Here is a 15,847-nt window from a genome sequence, read left to right on the forward strand (position 1 = left end):
ATTTCTGTGGGTAGCAGGAGTCCGGAGCCAGTGCCAGCAGGAAGCTGCATGATCACGAGCTCCTACCAAACCATCCATCACCAGATGTGTGGGCTCAGGTCACTGCTGAGGGGGCCCTCACCCCAGACCACCCCATTCATTTGTGCCTTCCCCAGGGGCACAGGGTTCCTCAAGCTGCTCTCCCACGGCCGCAGCTGGTGGGGCAGTTCTGGAGTGCCAGGGACAGTATCCCACCATATGAGCCCCTGGAGCTGGGTGACAGCTGGCAGGGACACCTCATCTCAGGCCGGGTGAGACTTGATGGACCGAGCCTGAGTCCCAGGTGCCCCCACTATGCGGACGATGCTAGTGACTGCCCCTTCCACCTCGTGCATGCAAACACTCTCCTCCCCACCGCCCATCTGTGGTGCCTGTTTTTGTCGCTGTTTTTTGTATGAAGAAAGAGAGGCTCAGAAAGTTACAAGAGCTGGCCAAGGTCCCACCGCTGGGTGGTAGCGGGGCCAGGATTTGAATGCAGGTCCCAGGTCTCCAGGCCCCTCTGCAGCCTCTCCACTTAAGCTGATCTTTTTAGCAGAGTAAAGGTACAAGCTGTGTTCCTTCCAGCAGCAGGTGCCCCTCCCTTTCGGCCCCGGTACTCGGGGAGGCAGCTCGTCCTCTCTGTTCCCATCCAGCTGCCACTGGCTTTCTCCAGGTGGGAGATGCTATGGTTTTCTCATGTGTCCCAGGCACCACTCACTGGGTGGGAGCGAGGAGGAGAGATGGCTGCTCTGAGCCAGAGCTGGAATTTTCCTATCCTGAATTCAGCATCTGATTCTGACCCAGGGCCTTCAGAAGTGCCACCGCCTGTCCCCCTGGGGCAGCTGCTTATGGGTCAACACCTGGTGGGCGGGGTGTTCACCAGGCAGAGTCTCCCAGGGGTGGAGTGCTGGGTGGTGCTGATCTGCTGTGGAGATCTGAACCTCACAAATATGAGGATGCACTAAGAGGGTCTGGGTCCGGGGTGTAGTTGTAAACTCATGAGGTCACACGAGTCCCAGCAGTCGCAGGGGCTCTGTCACTGTCTTTTACTACTCCTTTGCCAGTCTCCAGTGGCAGGGACACAAAGGGCCCCAAGGGCTCTGGGATATGAAACGCAGGGCCTCTGAGCAAGGAGAGGGCAAGTAGCCTTCCCCTGGGGCAGACTTCCTGTGTCTGCGGTGACCCCGGGGGTACTGGGGCCCAGGAGAGGCGTGTGAGAGAAACCTGGTGCTGGATGGGGGAAAATATCACCACCAAGGATAACACAATCCCGGGGCAGCCTTTCCGATGTGCAGTAATTGTTCCTGTGGACAGACTCCAGGCCCCGGCAAGATTTCCAGCAGAGCGAGCTGATGTTACAGTCTTCACTCCTTTGGAATTTCTCTGCCAAGAAGGGATCCTGAGTGCACCTCCCGTTTCTGGGTCCCTCCTAGTTCTGTCCTGGGCGCCCACCGCACTCTCACCCCCACCCCCAGGGGCTTCCAGATGTGGCATGAGGAAGGGGCTGGCGCCAACCTGATTCTCCCCAATCCCGCCCATGCGCACGCGCACACGGCTGCTCTCCCTCAGGCCTCCTCTCTGGCTGAAGCAGCCGGGACTCTTGGTGCAAGGCCCCCAGAGGAGGGGCGTCAGGGCGGAGTGGGGAACAGCTGTGTCTTCTGGCTCTGAGGGAGGAGGCGGAGGTCCAGAGCAGCGGCAGCAGCTTGGGATGGGGGAGTGTGGCAGCCTGAGCCTGGGGTGACCCCGTGAACTCTCTTCCTCAGACAGAAAAACCCACAGCCCTTCCCACGCAAAGCCCAGAGCTTCAGGCTGCCAAGGTGGCTGTTCCCCTGAATGCCTGGCCCCAGGCTCACTGGGGGCTGCCGCAGAAGCTGGATGTCTTCCTGGGGTCCTCAGTGCCTATGGCTAGGCTGGGAGGGCGGCCTCTGTCCCAGGTCCGAGGTGTCTTGATTCTCTCTCTGGTAGCCTGGGGTCCCTCTCCATCCCCCACAGAGTCAGGGGAAGGCAGACCCATCCAGCAATGGAAGGGGCAGCCAGGGGTCTGGAGCAACCTCGTGGGTGTGGCCAGTGACTCAGGCAGCTGTGGCCCTTCCAGGCCGCGGTCTGCCCAGCCAGGTGCTGTGGTCACTGTAGGAGAAACAGATGTTTACTGGCACCCTTCCTGCTCCTGGCTAGCATGGCCATCTCCACCCCGTCTCTCCCTCTGGGGCCTGAACGCACATTGGCGCTGGTTTTAAGTGAGCTACTCTGTGAGGGGAGCGGCTTTCTTCACAAAAGGACGTCGCCTCGGTCAGCTGGGGCCGACAGCTGGCTTCGCTAACCCCCACCCAGGAACCTTCCACTCTGGGGCAGGTTGCTTAGGACTGCAAGGACGCCTGGGGTCATCGGGGCCACGCTTCGTCTTCAGCTCTCCGATCAAAAGCAGAATTGGCAAACGGCAGCCCCCTGGCCAATGCAAATCCGCAGCCACCTGCTTTTTCGTCAGTAAAGCCTTGCTGGAACACAGCCGCGCTTTTCCAGTGATGTGTTCTTGATGGCAGCTTTTGCACAACAGCAGAGTTAAACAGCGGAGATCAGAGGCCCTGGATGGCCTGCGAATCCCTAAAGTATTTACGATCTGGCCCTTTAGAGAAGAAGTTTGCCGACCGACCTCTGGCAAATCAGGCTGAGTGCTGTGGCTGCTGCCGCCCCTCCCCAGGAGCCCTCGAACGTTCCTTCAGGCTTGGAAGTCCCGTCTTCTGAGTTAAATGTTCCCAATCCTCCCGATCCTTGTCATCAGAATGATGATGATCATTAAAATAATAGTCCTTTATTCTTAAACCTGGGAGATTAGGATCTCTTGATCTGCGACCTCTGATAATAGGCCATTGTGTCTGTGTAATGATGTGACTTCGCTTCTGAATTGTTGTGTAAATTCTCAATCGGTTTATCCTTGAACTTGACCAGGCCCTTATCTCTTGCCCAAACAGTCTTGAGGGCAGGGACTGTCTTTAACGAGGCAGAGCTTGGTATAAGACAGGTCAGACCGGTGTCTTCTCTGTCTCCCTAGAGTACATCTGTGCTTCCTCCACCAAATGTGTGCATGCAACGTTTCTCCCTTTGCTTGATATTTTTATATTTCATGTTTTAGGTTAGTAAAAACTAGTATTTACTGAGTATTTACTAGTGCTGAGCATAGTTTAATCCTTACAACAACCCCACTTGACAGGTATTTCTACTCTTCCCATTTTACAACAGAGGCCCAGGGAGATCAAGTACATTGCCCAGAGTCACACTGCTTGGATGTGCCAGTGTCAGGATTCAGACGCCAGCCCTGGACATCAGATTCCTCCTCCTGCCCTACACTGCCTCTCTGTAGAGATCCATCTGTGGGTGATTTTACAGTGAGAGGCCTGGGAAACTCTTAAAGAGAACTTGGGAGCTCCCGCAGAAGGGTTCATTCCCCCTTTGTCCTGTTCTGATCAATGGAATCTTGGGTACTCGGAGCTCCCTTCCAGATGGAATCCGTCTCCTCCGTGAGAAAAGAGGCTGTGGGGACCTGGAAATGGCCACCCCAAGATATGTCTCTTTGGCATCAGGATTATTTGAGGCTGATTGCTTTTGATAAACTGGGACAGGGAAGGAGGCTCTGAGGAATGGAACTTGCCCTTTGTTAGGACACATTTACATTGGTAAGGTAAATCTCTATCTGTAAAGGTGCCTCCCTCTCTGTACCAGGAAGAAGAAAGGAGATGACCTTCTCTCTAGAAACTCTTAATCAATGCCAAAGGCAAGGACTTAAATCTGCATTTTATTGTGCTTCTCTGGTAACCTCCTGTAACTGACTTCCGTCCCCCTCCCAATGTTGGCATTCCCTTAAGGATTAAGCATCTTTCCTTAGGCTAGGAACTGATTGCTGCGCTCACCTGTGACCGCCCAGCTCAAGACAATAGACTTGCCTCCTGCTACGCCCTCCGAGATAGCAGACCACTGCCTGCTGTGTCCATCAAGCGCTGTGCCGACAGGGCAATCTTGTGACTATTGTGGGAGGGACATTTCAATCATATGTGAAACACCCTGTTTGGGGGTATATAACCGCTCTATGCACCCCACTTCTTTGGTGCCCTTTCTTCCTTCGAGAAGAAAGGCCCCGGGCCATGGTTCCTCATAAAGCTTTGTTTAATTTTCTCTCGCTATTCTGTCTCATATGAATTTAATTCGTTCTCCGGCCAGACGAACCCACATTTGGGAAGAGGAAATGTCTTCCTCCCCTACAGGGCCCATCTGATGGGAGTGGGTCTCTGGGAGGCTGGAGCTGGAGGCCTGGCCAAGTCAGGAAGCGTGAGCCCCAGGAGCCATCTGCACACACCTTGTTGCTGCCCAGGTGAGGGGATGCTTTCCCCTTGGGCCCCAGGAAGCTGGCTCTCAGAGGACCACAGCTGGGTCTCTTGGGCAGCTCTTTCTCAGGCTGGCCAAGGGGCTAGGAATGGCCTAGAGGAGCAGAGACATCTCTCCAGGCTCATGGCAGCAAAGATGACAGGTCATCCAGTAGCAGCTGTTGGTTGCGTATGCTGTTGGCAAGGCCCTGGCCCCTAGGAAGGAGCCCAGCCTGAGTGCCGCTCACAGCTGACTCCCTTGATCCAGCCACATCTGCAGGCCCTGCGAGGCAGCTGGTCTGCTTAGGAAATGAGCAGATTATTCTCTTCCTTCCTGTGTGTTGGGTGTTGCACCTGCCGGGGATGAAAGCTGTTCCCGGCCTGCCTCTGGGACTTGTATCGGCTCTCTTGGTGGGAGGCCAGAAGGAGGTAGAAGGATGCAGTGTGGGACCCAGGCTGTGGCCTGGCCTCTGCCAACCTTCTTCGTGGAGACCTGTCTCAGCTTGTCAGACAGCAATCCAGGAACCTGGCGTGAGGCTCAGAGAGGCTGTCACATGTCCACGGTTAAATCTATGAAATCCTAAAGCCTGGATTCAAACCCAGTTACATTCACTCGAGAGTCCCTATAAGTAGATGTAGGCGCTAAGCCACGGAGGACTTGGCTCTGGGGCCCCTGCTTTTTGTTCAGCCACAGGAGCGTTGCTCTGCCCTGGGGGAGCTGGGAATGGATACTCTTGCAGCCTATGCTGAGTACCGACCCCCAGAGATCTGAGCCCAGGCTGACTGCTCTCCCAGTGTCTCCTGGGCCAGGACTAGGGGAGCTGTCTCTGTCCTAGGTCCCATAAATAAGCTCATTTTCCAAGGCAGGGGTTTCTAGATCTCTGCTCCTCTCCCCAGTGGAGCAGAGAATTCCCGAAAGCCCAGGGTCCACCTGAGCTCAAGGCCCTGCAGGCTCCCTCCATTGGCTGCCTCCTCTCTGATTGCCCTGCACCTCTTTACCCTAAGAGCCTTCCCCTCCTTTCCCTCGGAGCTCCTGCAAAGGCCCAGGCCTGCCCCTCGCATGGAATGCCCAGCACAAGGACTTCTCGAAACCAGGAGTGGGAATGCCCTTCAGATTTTGCCATTTCTGTTCTCAACTCATTATGAATATACCCTTGGCCCTCCCAGAGGTTTTGTCACTCAGAAAGATGCTGGGGACTCATGTGGATGGATGTTTACCTGTATTTATAACCTGTATAGAGTAATATTTATGACTTGTTTATACTAATATTCATGCCACAGTCTCCCTCTTTTTTCCTCCCCTGCTATTGCTTAATAGATTAGCTTCATAGTCTAGTGCCCATTTTACAGGTGGAACAGTGGAGGAACAGAGGGGTTTCATGCTCCATGCTCCTGCACAGTTGCACATGGTTTCTGCTCTACTCAAATTGCGTTCATTCGAGCCTGTGCCACATATGAAGCTCAGGGTCATCCTTTTTTTTTTTAAGGAAGATAAGCCCTGAGCTAACATCTGCTGCCAATCCTCCTGTTTTTGCTGAGGAAGACTGGCCTTGAACTAACATCTGTGCCCATCTTCTCTACTTTATATGTGGGACACCTACCACAGCATGGCTTGACAAGCAGTGCCATGTCCGCACCTGGGATCTGAGACCGTGAACCCTGGGCCGCCAAAGTGGAACGTGTGAACTTAACCACCATGCCACCGGGCTGGCCCCTCAGGGTTGTCTTTGAGACTCAGCTCAAAGATCTTGTCCTCTGAGCATCCTTTATCGGTCCTAAATGTTGCTCACACCCTCCTGGTTCCCGCAGAACTTTGACTTTGTCTGGATGCATCCCTCCGCTAGTACACGGGAGCCATCCAAGATTTGCTGAACGAATGGTTGAACTTAGTATGGTAAAAGTTGGGATTTAGAAACTTGGTCATCTTCCTCTGTGTGCCTCTGATTAGCCTTGGCTTTTTGGAAAGTGTATTCTATGTAGGAGCCGTCATAGCTACCACAGCAGCCTGACACCGTCTGGATCTTTATGTGTGTTATGCATCACATGCACGATATTGTGTGTGTGCAGTGGGGTTTGAGCCTCATTTTACAGGGAGAAAGCTGAGGCCCAGCAAGGTTGAACAACGTGCCCATAATCCTTCAGCTGGATGCAAACCAAACACTGTAGACTGGGTGGCTGCTGGGAGTCATGATAATCCGTGTTATTCCTCCCGACTTGCTTAAAGTCCAGCCAGGCATTTTTTTCTTCTGGACTTCCCCCTCTTTCCACCCAAAGGGTTAATTCCGAGTTATTCCCAGTGTATTGTATCTGAAAGTGTTTATTTGTTCATACCACAGATTCCAGAACGGAAACAGCTCTCCATCCCAAGGATCGAGTCTCCGGAGGGTTACTATGAAGAGGCTGAGCCATATGACACATCCCTCAATGGTACCTCCCGGGGCTGGGGCTCGGAGAGGGTTCGGCTGCTTCCTGCACAGATGCTGGTACTGGAAGCAGAGGGCAGCCCTCATTGCTATTGCCAGAGAGTGTGGCCCGGAGTGCAAACTGGCTACAGAGCGTTCGGCCTCTGGTCTGATGGGGTGCCAAGGTCTACGGCAGACCCAGCTCTCCTGCACGGAGGGCTTGGGATAGAACACAATGAGCTGGTTTACTGTGTCTGATGCTTCCTGTGGTCCCACCTGGATGTTGCTGGATTCAGCACAGAAGTGTGACAGAGGAGAGGTGTGTTGACTGAGGGACACCAGGCCCTCGCCAGCAGTAGAAATGTGGCCAGGCTGCATCAGAGCCCACTTTCCAGGTTCTTTCACTGGCCTAATAGTTACTGCGCTCCCACTGTGTGCCTGGCACACTTCTAGGAATCAGGATTCGGCAGGACTCAGTGGTCACAGCACTTCGATTCTGTGAGAGCAGACAGACGATAAGTGAACATAGCATGTGTCAGGTGGTGATAAGCGTTAGGAGGGAAAACAGCAGGGGCTGGGTTGGGGAAGGAAAAGGGTATTATTTCAGATCAGGATGGTCTCTCTGATAGCATGACCTTAAGCAGATTCCTGAATGAAGTGGGAAGTAGGTGGGGCAGAAACCTGCAGGGAGAACTTTGCAGAAAGAGAGCACAGTACATGCAAAGGCCCTGAGGCAGGAGTGCTCTTGGCATGTTTGAGGAACAGCAAGGAGGCCAGTGTAGCAGGATAGGTGAGGTGGGGGGAGGGGGAGACAGGAGATGGGGACAGAGGGCTACTTCAGGCCATAGGGAGGACTTTGGCTTTTCTCTGAATCAGACTGCTAGCCTTTGGAGAGTTGGTGACTGATCTAACTTAGGTATTAGAAAGATCATGTGTACTATGGGGGCAGGGCTCATGCTGGAGCCATCTGTCCTTGACTAGTGGTTCTCAGCCTGAGGAGGTCAGATCAGAAATGCCCTTGGTGTGGGGATTTTCTAACACAGAAAGGCCCCAAAAGTTCTGGAAAAGATGGTTGTGATCCTCCTCTCCCAGGCAGCTGGACCCTGGTCCTCTCACTCTCCCCTTCTTACCTCCTCTCTTCTTCCTTTGTGAGCGAAAAGTCTTCGAAAGCATAAAGCAATTGAAACTGTAAGAGGTGAGGACCCCTGTGGAGGGAATGAACTTGGCTGAGGGGGGGTTGTTGGTTCCATAAAGAACAGGCCCAGGGATGAGATGGGACCAGTCACTTGGAGCCCCCTCCGATTCCTCTCCTCTTCCTTCACACTTTACCTGCAGCCTGAGGCCCTGGGAACCCTGTGGGAGGGGAGGGCCTGTTTGCACTGAGGTTATTTTCTAAGAGGCTGGCTTTGTGGGCAGACGTCACTTAGCTTAAACCCTCTCAGCGGGTGAAACATCACGAGTCACCGGCCGCGCAGTGATTTCAGACCCAAGCCGAGGGTGCGGTGCTGCCGTCTGGAAGGTGGAAGCAGTGACTCACCATAGTGAACACCTCCATGCATCTTAAGCCCGTCTCTCTCGGGTGTGGCCCATGCCAGCCAGGACCTGCCTTCCAGACGCTCCTGGGGGCCTGTTTGTGGGGCAGACACTTCATCTCGACACAAACAAGTCGTCAGAGAGACCCAGGCTTCTTGGTGTTTGTCTCTTGACGGTGAATTCATACTGGTTTCCGCCACCACTAGGGGATCATCGGGAGGGCAGCTCGAACACAGGAGGGTGGGTGGGAACATGCCCGATTGCCTTTACTCCTGCCAGGACAAGGCCCGAGGATGACTCGGGGAGAACTTGCCATGCCGAGGGGACTTCACCTGCGTTGTAAGCCAGCCCGCCCTCAGTGCCTGCCTGTGTGCCCCCACACCTGTTGGAGCAGTGGGACATGCAGGTCACAACAGGAGGAATGACCGTTGGACTTTGGCCCCTTGCTCTAGTTCTCTGGCCAACAGCGATTTTGCTGACTTCCTGCGGAAGACCAGTTGCTTGGATTCTCGTCCTACTATACCAGCACTGTCCCCACCTGCTCCCCTGGGCCAGGCGCCTCTCCCTGAGTAGAAGTTAGTAAGTGCCCGGATGGCCTGTGCAGGAGATACTAGGGTCTGTCCTGCTTGCCTGAGGCATCAGCTACTTGGCTGATGATATCTCCTGCCAGGTTGTGGCAGCTGCTGTAACAAATAACCCCCCTTTCAGTTTATAGTAACACACACAAGTCTGTTTCTGCCTCACAGAACAGTTCGGGGTGGGTATCACTGGTCAGTGGGTAGGTTGGATACCCAGGCTCTTTCCAGTGTGGGCTCGGCCACCTGCTGAGGCCACAGAATCCTCTGCAAAGAGGGAGCAGAAGGCACAGGCAGTCACATGGTCATCTCTGGATGTGAAGAGGCTGGGAAATGATGTCCTTGATGGGGATGGGGCCTCTCCTGACAAGCCCACACCTCCGATGGGAAAGCACTGACTTCTGGTGGGCAGGCAGCCATGCTGCCACATCTGGGTCTCTCTCTGTATCTCTGCACTTGCATCTGTCCTTCTCTTCATCTTGTCTCTCTCCTTCTTGCCTTTGTCTGTGCTTCTGGATATCCTACAGGTCATTCTGGCAGATTTCCTCCCAGTGGAGTCCCCAGATGGGGGCAGGTGCCTGAAGGAGTCATTTACGCCACGATCACCCTGGGTACTGCTTGTCCCCAGAGCTGGAATGCCAGTGATTCCGTGCCTGCTGCCTGGCTCTCAGAGATGGGGCACATGCCCCAAGCATGGCCACTGCCCTCCTCCTGTCCTTGTGCATGCCTCCTGCCTGTGCCATCCTTCCAGGAGAGACTTACTCTGCCTTCCACAGACCCCTGCCTGTGGCATCTGAATGATGGCTGAATGACCCAGAGCGCTTCATGGCTGTCCTACCCTCTGTTCCTGGGGACTTTGGGCAGCACAAAGTGGGGTGCAGTCCACTGGGACGGAATTATCTGAGCATCCCGCCTTCCACTCCTGTTCATCTGTGACCCCTGGAAGCCAAGTATCTGTATTAAGAGTATCTTACACTTATGGTTGTGCTATGATTGCTCTTAGGGACAAATGAAATGGATACATTTGCCCTAAATTTCCTCCAAGCTACTCCAGGTGGCTTGAGGTACAATGATTTGCTGTTTCTTCTCAGCTGGCTTTCCCACACCCGCTGGGAGGCAGAGGGGCAGGTGTTAGAATTCTCCATGGAACACGTAGGGCAACCCCAGAAGCACGAAACAGCGAGGGATTCAGCCAACTTCCTCTGCCGCCTCCTTCCATTGATTTTCGTTACTGAAGGAGGAATCCCAATGACATCATATTCTTATCTCACTTATTGTACAGCTAATACATACTGACATTTTTATGAAATGACCCTGATCCTACCTCAGCATCAAATCAATGATTCTGAGTTCTCCCTGTGCTTTTTAGCACTAGTCTATTTGCATAAATAATTTTAATTCTGCCTTCTCACTTACCATCATGTATTAAGGAGTTTATCGAGTTGCAGACTCGTCTTCAGAGTTTCCACTGACCACAGTTGCATGGTGTGCTCCTACGTGGACGAAATCATCCTTTCTCCCCTCTCCTTCTGCTGACTGTTAAATAGCCCTTGAATGAATTTCTTAATGTGTATAGCCTTCCCCCTTCCTTCTTTTTTGTAAAAACTAGTTTCCTGGGATAAACTCCGGGACTGGGATTACTGGGTCAAAAGGTATGGGTGTTTTTATGGCTCCTGAAACAACAGGCTGCCAGGTTGTTTTCTGAGAGGCTTGGGTTAATCGACGTTGTCACCAGCAGTATGAGTGTTTGGAGTCCCCCACTGGGTAGCACCACTGTTTCAATCTTTGCTTATATAATTGATATAAAATCATGAACTGTGCAACTTTTTTTATTAAGCTGTGAAGGGGAGTAGTACCACCATGCTTTTAAAGAAAACTGATATTTAAATATTTAAAGTGTTATCTTTAAAAATATTAAAATAAGGCACTTTTTCATTGGCATTGTAGCTATAATGACTGTGGGAGTGGCCTCATTCCGTTATTCCTATATTCTAATTCAAACATGGTTCTGTTTTCTTAGTATGCAGGAACCTAGCAATGCAGATGGTCGAAGGGGCTTCCAGAGAAGGGAAGATAAGGGGCCCATGGGCTCTTTTCCCAACTGTATCATAGAGAGGAAAGAGAGATTTCATTCACTCTGCTTCAAGGGGACAGAACGTGTCTGTAGAAGTCACAGGGAAGTAGATGGTGGCCCCGCTTTCTGGTGAAGCTGCCTAGCAATGGAAGGAATTGTCCAGAAATCAGGAGGTAGTGAGCTCCCTATCCGTGGGGAATTCAAGAAGAGACTGGAGCAGGGTTATGATAGACAGGATTCCTGTGTGGAGCCAGGGATTGGACTGGGGATCCTGAGGTTCTCCTTTCTCCATGTCTTGCCTTTCAGGGTTTTATTGATTTATTATTTTCTTCACCCAGTTTTTGTGGGCATTGAATAGTGCAGTGAGACCTGGAGAACAGAGCAACTCTCGCGGGGTGGTGGGGACACAAACCAAGGCGTGTAGAACGTGCAAAGAGTCGGGTGTGGTTTGTGTTTGGTGAGTTTTGGGATTCTTTCGAAGGGAACAAAAAAGTGAGGTTGGCTGGTTGCCAGAGGTGGCGGATCCTGTGAGCTGGCAACGAGGAGAAGGAGCCGAGTTTGTGCCGAGAGGTGTTCAGCAGGGAGGGAAAGAGAACAGAGTCTGTGGAGGGTAAGAGTGGATTTTTAAAAGGGGCTGTGACTACGAGGTGGGCACTGAAGTATGGGGAGGTGGCCAGCTTCCCCAGAAAGCCATCTCTGAGGGGCCACAGCCCCCTGCTGCTCCCAGGGCAGAACCAGGGATGGAGCAGGCCCGGCCAGGCAGGCAGCTGTTGGCAGCTGGCCACACGCCCAGCTCTGGGCTCCATGGTGACCCCTTCCTCCCAGTCCCTTAGAATGACAGAGTGCCAGGCCTGGAAGAACCCAGAAACTTTCTCACCCCACCGCTTCTTCCTTTAGTGGAGGAAACAGAGGCACGAGTAGGGGAACTGGCCTTCTCAGGAGCCAACAGTCCGTCTGTGCAGTGTCTTGTCAGAGGTTTCTGTGGAGTCTGAGATGACAAGGTTTGAGGAGGAAAAGGGAGAGACTCCTGGTTTTAAGTTATTTGTGTCTGTGGTCAGAGGCAGCATCCAAGAAGCTTTGCTCAGAGGCTTTGGGGGCTGCAAAGTCTGCCTGGGTCTGTGGTTGACAGCTGTGGGGCTGGTTCAAGGGCACGGAGAGGCAGGTGCGTTGTGGCCTGGGGGCCAGTGGCTGTTCTGCTGCCACCCTCCTCCTGAGCAAACTGCATGTGTGGGACCCTGTGCTGGTGATGGGGCTGTGACCCAGCAGGTCTTCCTTGCAGAGGACGGAGAAGCTGTGAGCAGCTCCTATGAGTCCTACGACGAAGAGGAGAGCAACAAGGGCAAGTCAGCCCCCTACCAGTGGCCCTCGCCTGAGGCCAGCATCGAGCTGATGCGGGACGCCCGCATCTGTGCCTTCCTGTGGCGCAAGAAGTGGCTGGGACAGTGGGCCAAGCAGCTCTGCGTCATCAAGGACACCAGACTCCTGGTCAGTTGGTCTCACGTTGCGTTCCAGTCTTCTCTGTTGTGGGGGGAGCGGGGCAGACCCTGATACCAGGCGGTTAGAGCCTTTTGTATTAGATTTTCACCTCTCCCTAACCTGAAATCGTACACAGAATTTTGTGTGCATGAACGAATGTGCTTTTTCTTTCTTCTTTTTGGGTTTGATTTTTATGATTTATCATTGCCAAGAAATAATTAAGCCTAAATCTGATCAAGCTTCTAGGAATGTGCTTTTTCTTAAACTAGAAAAGTCTAGTCGTTTTTATCAGTTTCTCAAAGGAGGCTGTGATTCCCATTGCCCCCCATCCCATCCCGTCCACATTTTTTCCAGGATCTTTCTGTCCCCTTGGTCCGAGGGTCCGTTATTCCTCTCATCTGGGCCACTGGAGGTTTTGGGCAGAACCTGCTGCCCAGTCAGGGCGTGCCCGGCCTAGATCTCAGCCCCGGTTCTGGCTCCTGCTTTCGTCTGTGCAGCAGGAGAATCAGAGGCATCTTCTCAGAAGTCACAGTATCTTGACTTACCGATTCTAAAACAAGACTCGTAAAGGAATCAGAAGATACTTGTCTGACCACAGCCCTGTTTCCTGTTATTTTAAATTAAAATTCCCAGTTTTATGTCCTGATTTGAAGTTCCATGGAATCATTAAAAAGCCCTCTCCTCACTGGTTTCGACGTGCCCTGCTCTGTGCAGGTGTCCTTTGAGGTTGACCTGGGAGGACCCCCACTTTACAAATGAGACCCTGAGGGGCAGAGTATTTTCTCTGGTAGGAGAAGAAAGTCTCTTCCTTCCTCCGCTAACATCATCTTCCTAACTAACTTCGTTCCCTACGGACCCCTTACTGGGGAGGCTGAGCAAGAGATGCAGAGAGGCAGAGAAATGGGAAAAGCCATTCCACCCTGGAGAAGTGAGGCCCGCAGAGGACATTATTTAGGAGCCAGCCCAGGTGGACAGTGAGATTAGAGCCATTTGGATAAATGGGGTCCTGGTGCCAAGGTCGGTGAGAAGGAGGCTTGAAGGAGGGGGAGACAGTGGGCTTGGTCACTGTGATGCCGAGAACAGGAGGTGCCGACATTGAGGGGAAGGGTCTGCCCTTGTGCTGGGGTGTCACCCTCTTGGTTTTGTTGGGCAGAGCCTGGCTCTCAGGTCCTGCCATGCCCAGTGGGCCCCCTCCGAAGAACCTGGCACCCCTGGCAAAGCAGCGTCTCATCTCTGTTTTCTTCCAGTGTTACAAATCCTCCAAGGACCACAGCCCTCAGTTGGACGTGAACTTGCTGGGCAGCAGCGTCGTCCACAAGGAGAAGCAAGTTCGGAAGAAGGAGCACAAGCTGAAGATCACGCCGATGAACGCTGACGTGATCGTGCTGGGCCTGCAGAGCAAGGACCAAGCGGAGCAGTGGCTCAGGGTGAGAAAGCCGCCAGGCCGCTGAGGTCATGGGCCCGCTCCCCCAGGAGCTCCTGCTGTTCTGGCTCCCAGCTTTTTCTGAAAAGGAAAGATGTTGTCAAGGGCAAACGACCTTTGGTCCTTAAGTCCCCAGGGCTGCCCGTGTTCTAAGTGGTAGCCGTCCGTCTTACGGAAATGGGTCACAGCAGTCTACTGCCAGGTCTGTGTCCTTCTCAGTCATCTGGACTTGGGCTGTAGTTGAGATCCACTTGTCTTACGGTCTCTAGTGAGGCATCACCAGGCTCCCTATTGAGGAATAGATGTCCCTGCTATTTGTTAAGTACTTGCTATGGGCCGTGTGTCTTTAGCAGACTTAACCCACCAAACCACACTGGGGGTAGCTGGGCGATGGTAATGTCCCCATTTTACAGGAGTGGAGATTAAGGCTCAGAGCAAGATGACTGATCAAAGTCCCCTTGCAAGTGAGTGGTAGCATCGAGTTTCAAACCTAGGACTGTGTGTTGTACCATCCTGAATGCATGCGGTCAGTTCTGCCTACGCTTCCCCATGACGTAGCCCCAGTGGTGATGAAGCACCTGGGTCGGGGCTGCCTGCCCCAGTTTAAAGATGGGCTTGACAAGTCCAGAAAGTAGGAGATTTGCCCCAAGAAGGGGCCCATGCTTGCAGGACCTTGCAGGGCCCCTGGTGAGGCCAGAGAGGCCCCTGCTGCCTCTCCTGCATCGTGGCCATGTTGATGCATTTCCATCACAGGAGCGTTATATCCACTGTCCACCCCCGTCTGCTGCCCGGGCTGAACATAACCACCCTGCTGAGTCCATGAGAACAGACCTGCACCACCTTATGGAAGCTTGACTGAAACGGTACCAGCCCGAGGTGCGGGCCGGCTCCTAGGCTGAGTACCCGAGGTCCAGGGTGGCCAGGCTGCTTTTGTGAACTCACTAAATGTTTCAGAGTACCAGACCCAGCCTGTCTCAGAGCCGGGCTTGTGGGAGGAGCTGACAGCTCCCTGCTCCTTACTGTGAATCTCTCAGGTGACTGAGGGGAGTGGACAGGACAGGAAGGGTCCCACCTCACAGGCAGGTTTGTGGCTCGGCTTCACAGGTCTCTCTGGGAGAGTTCCCGTGAGAATGTTAGCTCCAGAAGGCCGAGCCTGACCACTGAGGAGCATGGGCTCTGGGTTCAAGTCTGGGCTCACTCCTTTTTAGCTGTGATCTTGGGTTAGTCAGTGAATGCATACCTAGTGCTTAGCACTGTACCTGCCATATACTGAGCACTCCATAAAACTTGACTAGTATAGACGAGAGCACTGAGTGAGGCCCAGAGAGAGCTAGGGGTCTGTCCTGGGCTGCAGAACTGACTGGGACCAGGGCCCTGGGCTGCTGGCTTTGTTCTTAACTCCTTTTTCTTGCCCAGGTTCCCTGTTTCCATGCCAACTGTCCCCCAACCCCACCCACCACACACGCACACGCATGCACACACACACAGAAATACTTGTATGCACGTACATGTGCACACGCGCACACGCACACACACTCACACTGCTCTTGCTCCCAGTTCTCAGCACTGTCCCATTGACTGCTCAGACCCACCTGTCCTTCCCCGACCCCCAGCCTCCCTCCCCAGTTCTCACGCCCTCTTCCTGAGACCCCTGACCCCACATTCCCTGCTGGTGGTTTCAAAGACAAGAAGCCTTTCAGAAGGCACAGCCTCTCCATCACCCTTCACAGAGAGACCCTTTTCCTGCCTGGTCAGATGAGCAGAGGTGGACTCGGCCAGAAGGGCCTGACTCGGAAGCTGCACACACTTGCAACTGGGGGGCTGGTTAGCTTGTTTCATGGGCTCTGGACCAGATGCATCTGTTTTGTCAAACCTACCTACCTTCCCTGGGCCTCTGTGTCTCAACTCTGCATGCTCTCACCTGTGCCCATGGGGTGGGACAGGTATATGACAGTAAATGGGAGATGTTGAGTATGGCACGAGAGTCCCAG

General features: G+C 53.4%; 1 protein-coding gene across 21 annotated transcripts in view; it reads left to right on the plus strand.

Annotated features, from left to right (window-relative positions):
• AFAP1L2 (actin filament associated protein 1 like 2) overlaps positions 1-15,847 on the plus strand; it is a 97,274-nt gene that overhangs the window by 65,667 nt on the left and 15,760 nt on the right. For 12 of the 21 annotated variants that reach the window (XM_070219856.1, XM_070219868.1, XM_070219830.1 and 9 more), the window contains 3 exons: positions 6,710-6,800; positions 12,237-12,442; positions 13,681-13,860. In XM_070219856.1, coding sequence (XP_070075957.1) covers positions 6,710-6,800; positions 12,237-12,442; positions 13,681-13,860 — 477 coding nt within the window. Of the gene's footprint in view, positions 1-6,709; positions 6,801-9,410; positions 9,495-12,236; positions 12,443-13,680; positions 13,861-15,847 lie in introns of all 21 variants that reach the window. The other 9 variants (XM_070219837.1, XM_070219881.1, XM_070219806.1 and 6 more) reach the window with 1 other exon arrangement.

The sequence above is a fragment of the Equus caballus genome, chromosome 1 (genome assembly GCF_041296265.1).
Source record: "Equus caballus isolate H_3958 breed thoroughbred chromosome 1, TB-T2T, whole genome shotgun sequence".
Taxonomy (NCBI): Eukaryota; Metazoa; Chordata; class Mammalia; order Perissodactyla; family Equidae; genus Equus; species Equus caballus.